The sequence below is a fragment of the Beta vulgaris genome, chromosome 5, assembly GCF_026745355.1.
Source record: "Beta vulgaris subsp. vulgaris cultivar EL10 chromosome 5, EL10.2, whole genome shotgun sequence".
NCBI lineage: Eukaryota > Viridiplantae > Streptophyta > Magnoliopsida > Caryophyllales > Amaranthaceae > Beta > Beta vulgaris.
In genome coordinates this window covers 55,387,582-55,401,259 of record NC_079206.1, presented here as the reverse complement: position 1 = coordinate 55,401,259, position 13,678 = coordinate 55,387,582, and the positions used below count along the sequence as shown (strand labels likewise).

At 35.5% G+C, this 13,678-nt stretch overlaps 1 protein-coding gene and 1 non-coding gene across 2 annotated transcripts; one reads left to right on the top strand and one right to left on the bottom strand.

Annotated features, from left to right (window-relative positions):
• The first annotated feature begins 1,837 nt into the window (after positions 1-1,837).
• Positions 1,838-1,944, top strand: LOC125498067 (small nucleolar RNA R71). The gene has a single exon (XR_007274832.1). It is a non-coding gene; the product is annotated as a small nucleolar RNA R71 (small nucleolar RNA).
• Positions 1,945-5,983: 4,039 nt separating this feature from the next.
• On the bottom strand, positions 5,984-12,949 carry LOC104893976 (disease resistance protein RGA2). Its single transcript, XM_010680121.4, has 2 exons — positions 11,720-12,949; positions 5,984-8,468 (listed from the first exon to the last, which is right to left on the bottom strand). Exons 1-2 carry the CDS (start codon positions 12,360-12,362, stop codon positions 6,007-6,009), a joined length of 3,105 nt encoding a protein of 1,034 aa, XP_010678423.2. The 5' UTR covers positions 12,363-12,949; the 3' UTR covers positions 5,984-6,006.
• Positions 12,950-13,678: the final 729 nt, after the last annotated feature.

Here is a 13,678-nt window from a genome sequence, read left to right as displayed (position 1 = left end):
CCTTACAATCTGCTACCTTTTCAACGTCAAGGCCATCATTCAGATCAAGACTTGTATCCAATAATTCATATAACAGAAATTGTGAAAAACTAACTCTAGAGATCTCATCGAGTATGTCAATCCTGCAACATGTGTGCTCAAGCATAGGAGACTTAATAGCATTGGTTAACTTAAAAGTAACAGTACTATCATCACCAACACTCAAAGTCAAAGAGCCAGATTTTACATCAATAACAGCACCAGCAGTACATAGAAAAGGTCTACCCAAAATAATGGGAATTTGACTATCTTCTTCCATATCAAGTACTACAAAATCCACAGTAGAATTTTCCAACTCTAACAGGTACATCCTCTAGAATACCTAAAGGATATTTCACGGATCGATCTGCCATCTGCAGAGTAATCTGTGTACAAAGCACCCAAGTTCAGTTTATTACAGATAGATAAAGGCATAACAGATACACTAGCACCTAGATCACACAAAGCCTTATCTATAAACAAAGCACCCACATGACAAGGGATGGAAAAACTACCAGGATCTTTTAGTTTTGGTGGAATTTTATTTTGCAGAACAGCGCTGCATTCTGCAGTTATAGCAACTCGGTCTACCCCACCAAAATCTTTCTTATTAGTAATCATATCTTTCATAAACTTGGCATACATTGGTACTTGAGAAATTAAATCAGTGAAAGGAACCGTTACCTCAAGATTTTTGACCATAGACATAAATTTGCCAAGTTGTTGATCGACCTTTGAAAATTTTTGCATCCTATGGGGGAAAGGTAGTGGTGGAGTAGGAGAATGAGTAACCTTCTCCTTGCGTTTCTCTGCTTCATCTACTCTCCCGCGCTCAACTTCAGTTCTGGAGCTATCCTCACCTTCATTTTCATTCACATCATCATTCTGAACTGGAGGTGCTGAATCATTAGTAGGCATAGGTGGGGCATCATACTGTGTATCACTTCAAAGAGTGACAACATTAGCAGTTTCTTTAGGAATTGGTAGCCCCGGCAAATGACCTGGTTGCCTCTGTGCATTATTTCCAGCCACCTGAGCAAGTTGAGTCTCCAAGTGTTTGGTGGTGTTCTTCAACTCCTTGATGCTCTCCTCATGATTTTTCTACATAGAAAACATCATTTTCATTAGATCAGACATAGTAGACTCTTGAGAGCTGGCATTATGAGAAACTTGCTGCTGATATCTTTGGTGTGAAGGCCTATTGAAACCAAGAGGGGGGTTCTGAGGAGCCCCTTGATAATACGGTTGTCTAGCAGCATGTTGTGGTGGGTTTTGATGTGATGGTTGGTAGGAAGATTGTGGTGGAGGTTGAGGATTCTGAACATTGTTGTTCTTGTAGGAAAAATTAGGATGATCTCTCCAACCTGGGTTGTAAGTGTTAGAGTAGGGGTTGTGTGGTATCTGCTGAAAAGCATTTGCATGCTCCATCTGATTCAGATCAGGTTGACTGTAGCAACAATCATGACCAAAGTGGCCTTGAACACCACACACTTGACAAAAGGAAGAAGTAATAGGGGCCATGGAAGACATCGCATTAATACTCATGGGAGGAGTACTAGACTGCGAAGATTTCAGTGAGTCCATCTTCATGCTCAACTATGCTACTTGTGAAGACAATAAGGCATATGCATCAGCATCCAACTTTTTCTTTGTAATAGTCCTGGAGGAACTATGATCATTCGCTGCTAAGTTGGCCAGAAAATTGTATCCTTCATTTACCCCCTTATCTAGGAAGACACCCCCTGCAGATGAATCAGTTGTACTCTTGATATGAGGTTGTAGACCATTGTAGAATGCTTGGGTGATGAACCACTTATCCAGATTGGGGTGTGGGCATTCTCTTTGCAGATCCTTAAACCTATTCCATGCTTCCTTCAGTGTTTCATCGGGTTCTTGTTGGAAGGTAGCAAGCTTGTGTCTTATTTCTGCAGTCTTGGTGGGAGGGTAGTATTCTTTCAGGAATGCGTCAGAGATAGCACTCCACTCAGTTTCATTAACATCATTCAGCCATTTACGTGCCTTTACCTTTAATGAAAATTCAAATACCATGACCTTCAACTGATGAGGAGTGACCCCTTGGTGCTTAACGGTAAAACAGAGTTGTTGAAACCGTTGTATATTATTAGCAGGGTCTTCAGCTGGATGCCCGCCAAACTTATTCTGTTGGATCATATTAATGAGAGCAGGCTTGATTTCAAAGTTAGTTGCCCGTATATCAGGCATAGTAGGGCCAGTGGGAACATTGCCAGGAGAAGGTACCCCATAAGACTTCAATGACTTAGGAGGCATGATTTGTTCTGTTGGTTCTTCCGTGGTTTTTTCCTGATTAGCAGACTGCTTTTTCTTCTTTTGTGTCTTCTTGAGTTGCCGGAGGGTTTTCTCAAGATCAGGATCAGTTGGTTCTAGAGTACCTGTTCTTTTAAACCTGGGCATAAAAGAAACAAAGAGAAATGTGCAGTGAGATGGCCTCAATTGGAACAAGAAATTCCAATGAGATAGCAGAAATAGTTTAAATAATTAATCAGAAAGCTATAGAAACTAGTCGTCTCCCCGGTAACGGCGCAAAAAACTTGATGGGTTTTAAAATATACCATAAGTGCACGGTGCCTGGTTAGCAGAAACTGGCAAATACGGGTCGATCCACGGGGAGAGGAGTTCTGCAGATTTATGCTCAATTATTTAAGTACATCAAGAGAGAAAATCGATTGAAGAATTAATAACTAAACTAGAGTAAACTAGAACACAAAATGATGTAAGTTTATCAAATAATTAAAAACCTAGGGGAATTGATCGGTCCACCATGCTTATACCAATCTAATCACTACAATATAGTTCACCAATACTCGGATTGAGGTTCGAATAACTAGAGTATTTCGTTAATCCTTGGTCAGGCATCAACAACTCTTAAATTAACATATGCCAGTACGGTCGCTCAACATAATCAAATCTACTTATTGTAATAAGCCTTTAATGACTACGATCTTTCGATTCTAATTCTTATTAGCTAAACATAACTCATGATATTGCGCAATTACATGAATCAAAAAATCATAACAAATCAACAGGAATTATTCTAATTCAATCCAATTATCGAAGAACATCAAACCACAATCAAAAAGGTATAAACATGGCTTCCCTCTCTAAGCCCTAGAAATATACTACTCACTCATGATACTAATAAACTCAACAAACATGATCAAAGTAAAAGAATTCATTAAATTAAAGAAAGTAAAGAGGAATACCGAATGATTGAAGAACAATGAAAAGGAAATCAACGATCTCTATAATCTTCAAATGTAAAAGTTCATACAAAACTAGAGAGAGAAAAACTAAGTGTTTAGCCCTAAAAACGTAAAAAATAAGATAGTCTAATCGAAAATACTAAAACCTATTTATACTTTTTACAAAACCGGCTAAAAAAGGCGAAAAAACCCGTCCCAAGCAACCGCCCGGTCGACCGGGCGATGGTGATTGACAACTTACAACAAAAAAACAAATCCACTCGGTCGGGCGCGTAAGCAAATTTCCCCCTTTGGTCGCCCGGTTGGCCGGGCGAAGTGAGTGTTGGTAGCTTTGGGTTTCTTGATCCGGTCGGGCGCATAAACGCTTTTCTCCATTTGGTCGCCCGGTTGGCCGGGCGAAATGAATATGCAGCAACAACTCAGGTTTTGTGGTTCACCCGGTCGACTAGGCGAATGTGTTTTCTTGTCTTTTCTTCGTGCAATCCAACTGAATCGTTCGTGCAATCTTCCGGATACTCCTTGGACCTTGTGTGACCATTGGACTTCCGTGTCACGACTTACATAAAGGCAGAAAGTGCCTAATCTGCATCAAAACATGCCACGCACGAAAAGAGCTCCAAACGCATCAAATCCACAAGAAACGAGCTCAAGAGAGCCCAAATCGACTATCAAAACTAAGGGGATTGGAGTAAATAATCGATGAATAATAAACACATCATCTGACTCAATACATTAATTGTTATTTGTCTTTCTAAAAAATCAGATATATTTCTTGGATGAGGTATATGTAAATATATAGTAACTAGTTTTTTTGTCCGAGTCATACCTCGGGTCAGTTACAATAAACAAATATGTTATTATTCTTAAATTTCATAATTTATTTTGCTCCTCTTCGTATTTTTTGTCCATTAAGAAATTGAAAATTTTACCTCACAACATGATGATTAAAATTTTTTTGAAAGGTATGAGTTTGAAAATAATACCTTAAAAGGAATTGTGGTGAGAGAATATGACATCAATAGTCTCTTGTTAGTTATGTAATAAGAGTGTTGGAGATGTATATACTTGTTTAAGTCTTTTTAGTTAACTATAATTATTACAAGACTTTATTATATTTTATTTGAAACATTAGACAATAAAGTCATAGTGTATTGATGGTTAAACTCTTACTTTTCATTTCAAATGTCACTTGTTCAATAACTTACACTTACATACACAATATATTCTTTTAAGTGAAGAATACACATGGACATAAAGTATTTGCATCAGAAATTTGAGGAGAGTGCCACGTGTCACATAGGCTTCCTTATGCACACCTTTCAATATAGTTGTATAGGTGTATCATCAGTGTAGTACTAGTAAATTTGATCCAATACGATAGCTCAACTCGAACTTAAAAAATATGGCTTAAAATATGTATTTTCAACTCGTTTAAATCATGGAGTCCGCTAATTAATCCATTTGATTATATGGGTTAGGTAGGTTGATATTTAGAACTGAAAATTAACTTATTCTAACTCGTTTAACTCATTTATGCACATCAATCCCAAAAACATATCACTTTGTCCGTCCCATGCTAGGGTTCATTCTCTTTATATAAAGCCCATGCTTTGAGGAGGCACTCCTCCTTAATGAGGTTTTGCGAGTGGAAGATACATGTATTACGCTTCTATCATATATACTACATTTTGCGAGAAACAACCTTTAAAATTTTCCCGAGAATATATAAAAACTTTAAAATTTTATTTGATACAACCTTGCCCTTCTTTGAGGCATTGACCCTCCAATTACCGATGTTGACCAACTTGATGCCTTACCAAGTTTAACATACAATATGAAATTGTTAGAGAAAAAATAGATCAATTTCAATTAGCAAGAATAAGTTTTACTAATAAAAACCAGTTTCAGGATGATTATAAAAATTAATTTTATCTAACACTCCAGAGTACGTCCAGAACTTTGTAAATTTCATAAAACAATACACTAGAAAAACAGTAAAAAAGAAGAAACATATTTAACATGTAGGATTTAATAATAAGTAAAACATTCATCATAACTACAAGAAATCATTTTTAGTTGGTAAAAATGTCAGTTTTAATAAGTGAATAACCAATTTGGCCAATAAAGATAATGCTCGCTTAGTAGAAATCAAAGCTTTGTTTAAAAGGTATAAAACATTTTCCTAGAATACTATTTTCATTTATTTTCAGTTTTACATTGATTGGTTTGCAAATAAGTGTAAAATAATTTACCCTAGGAGTAATATTGTTTTTCCAATGATGGAAAATCTCCATTGATGAAAAATCATTTTCTCTTCAAAATGAAGGGAAAACTATTTTCCTTCCTTTTCCTTTTATTTCTTGTACACTCCTTGCACTACCTCCTTATTTTCCCTTTTATTTTTTCTTTCGCTTCATTATTTTTCTTACATAGAACCAAACAACATAAACTAATTTTGGAATTGTGTTTTCTATTGTAAATTGTTTTCCGCAAAAGTCATTTTACATTAAAAATATTTTACACCCAGACAAACGGAGCCCAAGTGGAAACAAACGGACCTAAAGATGATTATTACTTTACCAGAAATGCGATAAGTGACTTAAATCTCCAATACAAGTATTGCACTAACAATTTGTTCATAGATAACTAATGGTACACATGAGACACCATTATATATTGTCTAATTATTCTACCTATAACATTATCTGGAAATATGTCTGATATATGAAAAAATATCGTTTTCATCTTAGTAGTCGACGACAAGGGAAGGGATACAGGCAATTTTCGACCACTCTTCAGTGTTTTTGCGAATTTGTTTGTCTAAGAGAGGACATTCCCAAATGCACAAACTTGTTAAGTTGGAGAACCTTTGCATTGCATCTTGTGAAGGCAGATGCTTCAAATTTGGCAAGGAACAGAGAGCTAGCGACGAAAGTGATGTCAACTTCCATAGCCAGTCTGGTAAATTCTGCATACTTTGAAATTTTTTAATATGGAGTGTTTGCAGTGCTGATAAATGTCGAAGCTGGTGAGGAAGAGTGGCTGTTCCGGCCAACTGCTGTGGCGCCGACAAGTTCAATGAATGAAGGGATCTGCACAGTGGACTATCTTTGCTCAACTCAGTTGGTAACAGTCTATCAGTATTTACTTCCCTTAAACAAGGGAGACAGGCCAATCCCACTAATTCAGATGTAGTAGTAATACTGTCACAGTCTATAACTTCCAGGTATTGCAGCTCAGTTAATGGCGACAAATTTGGAAGATTCCCAACTTTATTGCAAGAAATTAGCTTCAGAGATTCAAGCAACTTGCAGCAATGAAATCCACATTCGGGAAATGAGATAGTTAACTTGCGACAACACTCCAACGACAAGAAACGAAGACCTGTGAGGTTCTCCAGTTTGAGATCTCCCTCCGCATACAAACAATGCTGCAATGTGAGGGAGACAAGGTTGCAAAGCCGCTGGGAACCTTTTCTATCAACCATTAACCACGCTGGGAAGCTCGTGCCATTATAATGAGCTACCTCAAGTGCAGCCAATTTATCATGGGGTTCTAGGCCTTTTAGAATGCAATCCGCAGTGGAACGTTTGTCTAAATATGTAGACCATTTTAGGATTAACCTATCAACATTTGATTTCTTTCCCAAATGCATCCCTCGGGCTTCTTGTTCACCGCTCATAGCATCCAGTCCACCTATTCCCAATGTGCCTCTAAGGTTGTTTAAATAACCTAGCTCACTTGCTTTACCACCCCAATTGCTTTTCAGATTGATGGTAGACAAAGTTTGCAGAGCAGTCAAACGCCCCATGCCTTCTAATATACCAATGTCAACATATTCTGCACTAATGTGCCTCAGACTGACCAACTTACAGACGTCTCTCAGGGGTAAAGAACACCCTAGCTCACCCTTAGTATTATAGTCAATCCTTAAAGTCTGTAAATGATAGAGGCTAATGATCACATCTGGAAGTGTGTCGAAGCAATTCTGAGAGATATCAAGGTATCTCAAATGTTTTAAGTCGCCAATGGATGTGGGTAATTTGTCTAGGTTAAGACGGGGCAAACACAACACCCTTAAACACGAAGAATGCTTCAGAAATAGTTTCAAACTTTCACAATCCTGCAGATGCTTAACCTGAGGGTAGCAGTAGTAGTAAGTACGCAACTTCTCGCAGAAACTGGAAGTAAGATGAGGATGATCTTTGCTCGGAAGGAGAGTAGTTGATAGGTGACGAGCCTCTGTCGTTAAAGAGTCCTTGAATTTTGAATTCATTTCCAAATTCAAGCAATCCTCTCCTGAAGCATGCGCAAGAGATGATACAAGTTCATGTATCTTGAATGTCATCACATTTCCAAGCTGATCGCAACTTGGCTTTTGGAACAAGGAGCTATTCAACAGAATATCAACACTCTCTTCCCCAACACCCTCCATGTTGTTGTATGGTTGCAGGAAGCCTTGCGCCATCCACATCTGAATCAATTTGTCCTTTTGGATCACCTCATCTTCCTTGTAAAAAATGGCACAATATGAAAAGCATTTTTTCAGAGCCACATTTGGCAAGTAATTGAAACTTAATTTTAAAGACGGTAGAATGCTATCTTGTTCGTGCCATACATGGTTTTTCTCAACCTCGCGCCACTTTTCGACACTTTTGTTACGTAACAGGTCACCTAGAGCTGTTATGGCAAGAGGAACGCCACCACATTTCTTTATCATACTCCTTCCTAACTCTTGGAACTCCCCATCAGTAAGATTGCCACTACCCACTGTTCGCTTGAAGAGAGACCAACTGTCATCATTATCAAGCCCTTCTAATTCATAAGTGTCCTTCTGAATATCATCTCCATATGTATTTATGTTTGCCAACACCTTCTTGTCCCGCGAAGTCATCAAAACGGTAGTACCCTTAGATCCACCAATTTCTTGTAATGCAAATTTCAAGGTTTCCCAAAGAAATGTATCCCATACATCATCTAATATAAGTAAATACCTCTTGCCTTTCAGCTTCTGATGAAGACCTTTAACCAATGCTTCGTCCGAGTTCGACATGTTTGAAGCATTTTTAAAAAGTTGCTCAGCCATTTTCTTCAGAATAACTCCCACATCAAAGGTATGAGAGACCACAAGCCAAAAAATCCAAGAATAGTATTTCTTTACTTCTGGTACCTTTGCAACTTGTTTGCTCAATGTTGTCTTTCCGAGACCTATCAAGAATATATACATCAAATCGATATCTAGTATTCAAATTAAATATGTTACATAGCATAAAATTAATTCTAGCTACTTTCTCCATTTCTTTTTACTTGCAACGATTTGACTTTTACGCTATTCACCGACTCCGGCCACTTAGTTTATCTTTGATGATTTATAGCTAAGCAAAAACACATTCATGTGGGATCTTGCTAGATTCCTCTCAATGCATATTTTTCGAAAATCTACTTGTCATAATTTTTTATAATCGCTAAACAAAGATATTAACGGTTGAAGTTATGCATTGTCAAGCGCGAAAATTAAACTTTTGCAAGTAAAAATAAACAGAGAAAATATTAAATATCCCCCGATATTAATTATTTATAGAAATTTGTATAAACCTCTCACCGATCAACTTGACCCGAGTTCGCGAAGTAGGGCAAAAGGATAAGAGGAATTCCCACCTTCAAAATGCTCCTAATGGGGATTGAACCCCAAACTTTAGGGTTGAAAGACACAATTCTTTGCCACTAGGTCAAATTTAATTTGGTATATATGTATAGGAGACTAGGGGGATATAATAAGTAGTTCTTCAAATGAGCAAGATGAGAACAACAAGATAAATATTTTGTGAAAACTGAATATGTTTATTACTCCCTCCATTTCCTAAAGATCTTCCCTCTTTCTGTTTAAGGGTGTTTCCAAAAGATCTTTCCTCTTTTGCTTTATTCCTTATTTGGCAAAACAAATTTCCCTATTTACCCTCTCATGTCACTATCATATGGTCCACCATTACATTATTAATTCAATTTTACTCCCTTTCTCTCTCCTACTTTAACCCTTTTATATTTGTTTGTTTGTCTTAACCCCTTTCTCTCTCCTACTTTACTCACACCATGCCCCACACAACTTGATTTTCCTTGGTATCTGTAGGAACAGTAAGTGGGAAGATCTTTAGGAAACAGAGGGAGTAGTTTTTAACTTGATAGTACTTGTTTGATTAAGGAAAACAAGATAAATATTTTGTGAAAAGAAGTGCACATGACAAAAATTTATGTACATTCAATTAAAAAATATCCACATTAATTTAGTTAAATTTGTAATGCATATCTTCCTACTTTTACTTTATAACGTAGTTGGTAGAGGCTAATTCCCTTTTAATATTACCTTACCAATTATTCCCATATACTTCCTCCATTTAGTGAAATGTCATAATAAGTGACACATAGCTCAAAGTAGTAAAGAATACTTTTCATTTATTACATCTTTGTCATCATTTAATTGTTTCACCTAATTATTTTATCCAAAACTTAAATTTGATTGGTTAAACAAGTGATCCCAACTTTCTCTCTCTAGACTCTTTGGTATTCCTTCACTTTCTCTTTATGGCACTTATTAAAACATGGAGGAAGTATTACTTACATTTATAAATAGTTACACCATTTCATGTTTTCACGCTTATTGCTGCATAGTTTCAAATATTAATATCTTTTTAATTACAAATTACAATGTTATCATAATCAAGATTCTACTTTGGATCGTAGGAGTTGGTAGAATCGAATCAGTGGGATCGGGTCGTAAATGGTGATAGTTTTTCAATACTATAACATTGAAGTAACATGCAATCAAATTCTAATAGAGAAAATATAATATGTGAAATTACTTTGTTATTTTTTTTACGATAGGATCGGATCGTAAAGTTGTAGGGTCTTAGAACCATATTAAGATCCAACCATGTGATTTTTTGGGGTTAGATAGGATCAAAAGATCCTAATATGATCGGGTTCAGTGAGTTCCTTATCATAAAACCATATGATTGTAAGATCCGGATCGGGATTTTAACAACAATATTTAATTATAAATAAGTAAAAATTATAAAAGGCTATGATTAAATCATATACATTAAAATGAATCAAACAAGATTCTATATGATCATGTTTTCTCCTAAAATATAAATTAACGAAGACAATTAAAATGTAATATGTGAATAGTAAATAATGTGCAAATGATGCAACTATTTCTAAAGGGAAAAAAAGTACTTTTTAAAATTTTCTCACAACCATATTCTCTCTCCCATGTAAATAAAAATTAACTCACTTTCACACTCTCTCCTCCTTACCGCGTTATTGTTGCTACAATATGTAAAAAAATCTTTAAAAACTAGAAGGAAGTAGAGTCATCAAATGACAAGATTCTTAAATTAAAAGGATGAAGAATAATTTTTTGCATATTTTTGAACTAAATGTGCATAATTTTTATATTAAAGGCGCAAATATTTTTACGATGTATATATTCTTTTTAACAAAATATGCATCTTTTTTGTCAAAAGAAAATACATACGGGTCAAAAGTGAAATATGCATATTAATTCAAAAATTACGCACATTTAGTTTGAAAAATATAAATATGTATCATTTAAACTAAAAAGGATTAAGAATATTTATTTGCATATTTTTTATATTAAAGGCACAATCTTTTTACCATGTATATATTCTTTTTAACAAAATAGACATCCTTTTTGTCAAAAGAAAATATACAGCTCGCAAATGAAATATGCATATTACTTCAAAAATTACGCATATTTAGTTTAAAAAATATGAATATGTATTATTTTCATTTGGAAATTTTTATGAGATATTCTTGAGGTTTGGCATAATTTTTAAAATATCCTTATTGAATTTTGAAGTTCTAAGATTAAGTTTCAAGGGTAACTCATGAAATTAATGCATTTGAATTTTTGTCTACAATAAGGACCTTATGGAAACATGAGAGATTCCAAAAAAAAAATGAGAAGGGTCTTTCGAGAATTACGCCAACCTTAAGAGATACCAAAGTAAATTTTTCCTTTTCATTCTGATAAACTCTTTTAGATCTCTCCCCAATAAAAAGTATTACCGCTAAAACAGTCCCAAAACTCGATATATCGTGAGTAAGTCAGTACACATCTTATCAAGCTTGTTTGGTGTAATTAGTTGGGGATTTACCTTCTAACCTTAGATTACTAGGTCGAATCCTTCCACCTGCTTTACTTGGAGGTAGGGTTGCCCCTTACCTTTCCCCCTATCCTAAGACCAAAAACACCATACAGGTTGAGATCTAGACATGATTTTTCTCTTTTACCATTTATATAAAAAATAGAGGATAGAAACATATCTTTGCTATTTAGCCACATAGATAGCCCAAAATAAAAAGTACTACCTCAATTTATAAAGGATGATGAGTAAAAAAAAAAAAAAAGAGGTTGGATGGATGTATTTTATAGTTACCTGCCAAGCCGACAATTCCGACGACGGTGAGATCTTTGGTATTGTTGCTACGATCACAAAGCAACTTAATTAGCCGATCTAAGTCTTTATTCCGTCCTGCCAGGCTATTGTAATCCACCCATTGTCGCTGTTCCTGCAGCTTCCTTTGTTGTTTATCATGACTTAATCTACTACTTCTTCCAGCAACGACTTTCATTGGTGTGATGCCGAGCTTTTCACCATTACTGTAGATCTTACTTATTTCCGTGCTCAACCCCTTTACTCTGTGAATGAGTATTCGGCGAACAGGATAAGACGTGAATTTATCTTTGAACTTATCCCTGTTTCTGCTTCTGTTTTCACGCTTCAGAGTTTCATATGAATACTCATCAAGCAGATCATCTGCATCATATGCTGCTTTCTTTACCATCCTCAGCCAATCACTCAGTAGCACATTGTTGTTCGAAACCAAGGAGTTTTCGGCTGGACCATGTAACAGCTTATTTAAATCATCGAACTGCTCATGAAGCTTCTCAAACTCTTCTTTGTATTTCCTCGCATGTCTGATTTCCTCTCTGATGCGTGACAACACCAGTGTAACTATTCCATGAGCTTCATTTGCAATCAGTCCTCCGACTGCATTTGTCCAAAGTGTGGTCATCATTTTTCTCTTCCTCCTTTGGTAATGAGGAAGATTGAATAAGGAGAGATCGAGATGATGTTTTCAAGGTTCAGAAATACTATGAAGAGGAAAAAGAAGAGGAACCAACAAAAAACCAATAGAATGGAAAGAAAAAATGGAATATGAACACACACAGGGAACCGAATATTAGCTTATACAACTCGTGAAAGAGATAAGAGCAGAAAAGGGCAAGCAAAATGAGATAGGAAGAAATGACATTCATCATTGTACATTTATTGAGCATTGAAGGTAAGTCAGTCAATGCATCGGTCAACGGCTAGCTTGTTGGTTGCAAAGAAGACTTGGGAGATGGGGCCCTTTGCCATGGAAACTTCAAGGATGTTAATTGGAGTAAAATTGTCTGCCTCTCATATTAGACCAGAAAAGTATTATTCATAGATGTTTTCTTTGTTTCCTTTCGTATAGGAGTATAATAGTTATCTAGTTTCACATTTTTGGTTTATATAACACAAATAACAATCTTTAAAAATAAAAAAAAAAGTAGAAAACCCTCAACTAATATAAGCATAAAACATGTTCAAGTGAATACAAACAATATAATTTCACTCAAATTAATTCATATACTTCCTCTGTTTCGTTTTAAATGCAACAAATGAATATTTTATATCTCACAAATAATACTCCTTTGTTGCATTTAAAACGAAATGGATGAAGTATTAAATATAGTCAAGTATCTAATATAGATTGAGGGAGATAGAGCAAAGAACAATTAACATGTAGGAGATAACCGATTGTGGAAGCAGACATCTCTATTACATAAGGGAAGGGGGACCTATGATGTCCTCTTTTGAACTGACTATTTTGCCCTCCTTCCCTTTCTAAATTACAAAAAGAATATCACTACCAAAATGGGGGTTCAAACAAAGCTACCGGAAATTAAATTTCAATATCACTCACAAATCACTTATATCAGGAAACTTTACAAATCACTCAAAGAATTGAGAAAATCACGTTGAAGAAATCACGCAAATCACTCACATGATCATAAACTTTACAAAAAACTAAAAATTAACTTACAATCTAAAACTAATATAGTAGAACGTCAATACATACAAAACATTCACAAAATTCACTTACAAATCATTGTTCTCAAAAACCATTCACAATTACATACTCACAAAAATTACCTATAAACACAAATCTGAGAAAAACATAAGATTTTGACAGTCATATCACACATTTGTCCCGGCGATTTTCGAACTTTCAAACAGGTACATAATTCTTTTAATCTTCAAAGTTATTTCACATTAATCGATTGTTATGTAGTTGAAAAAATG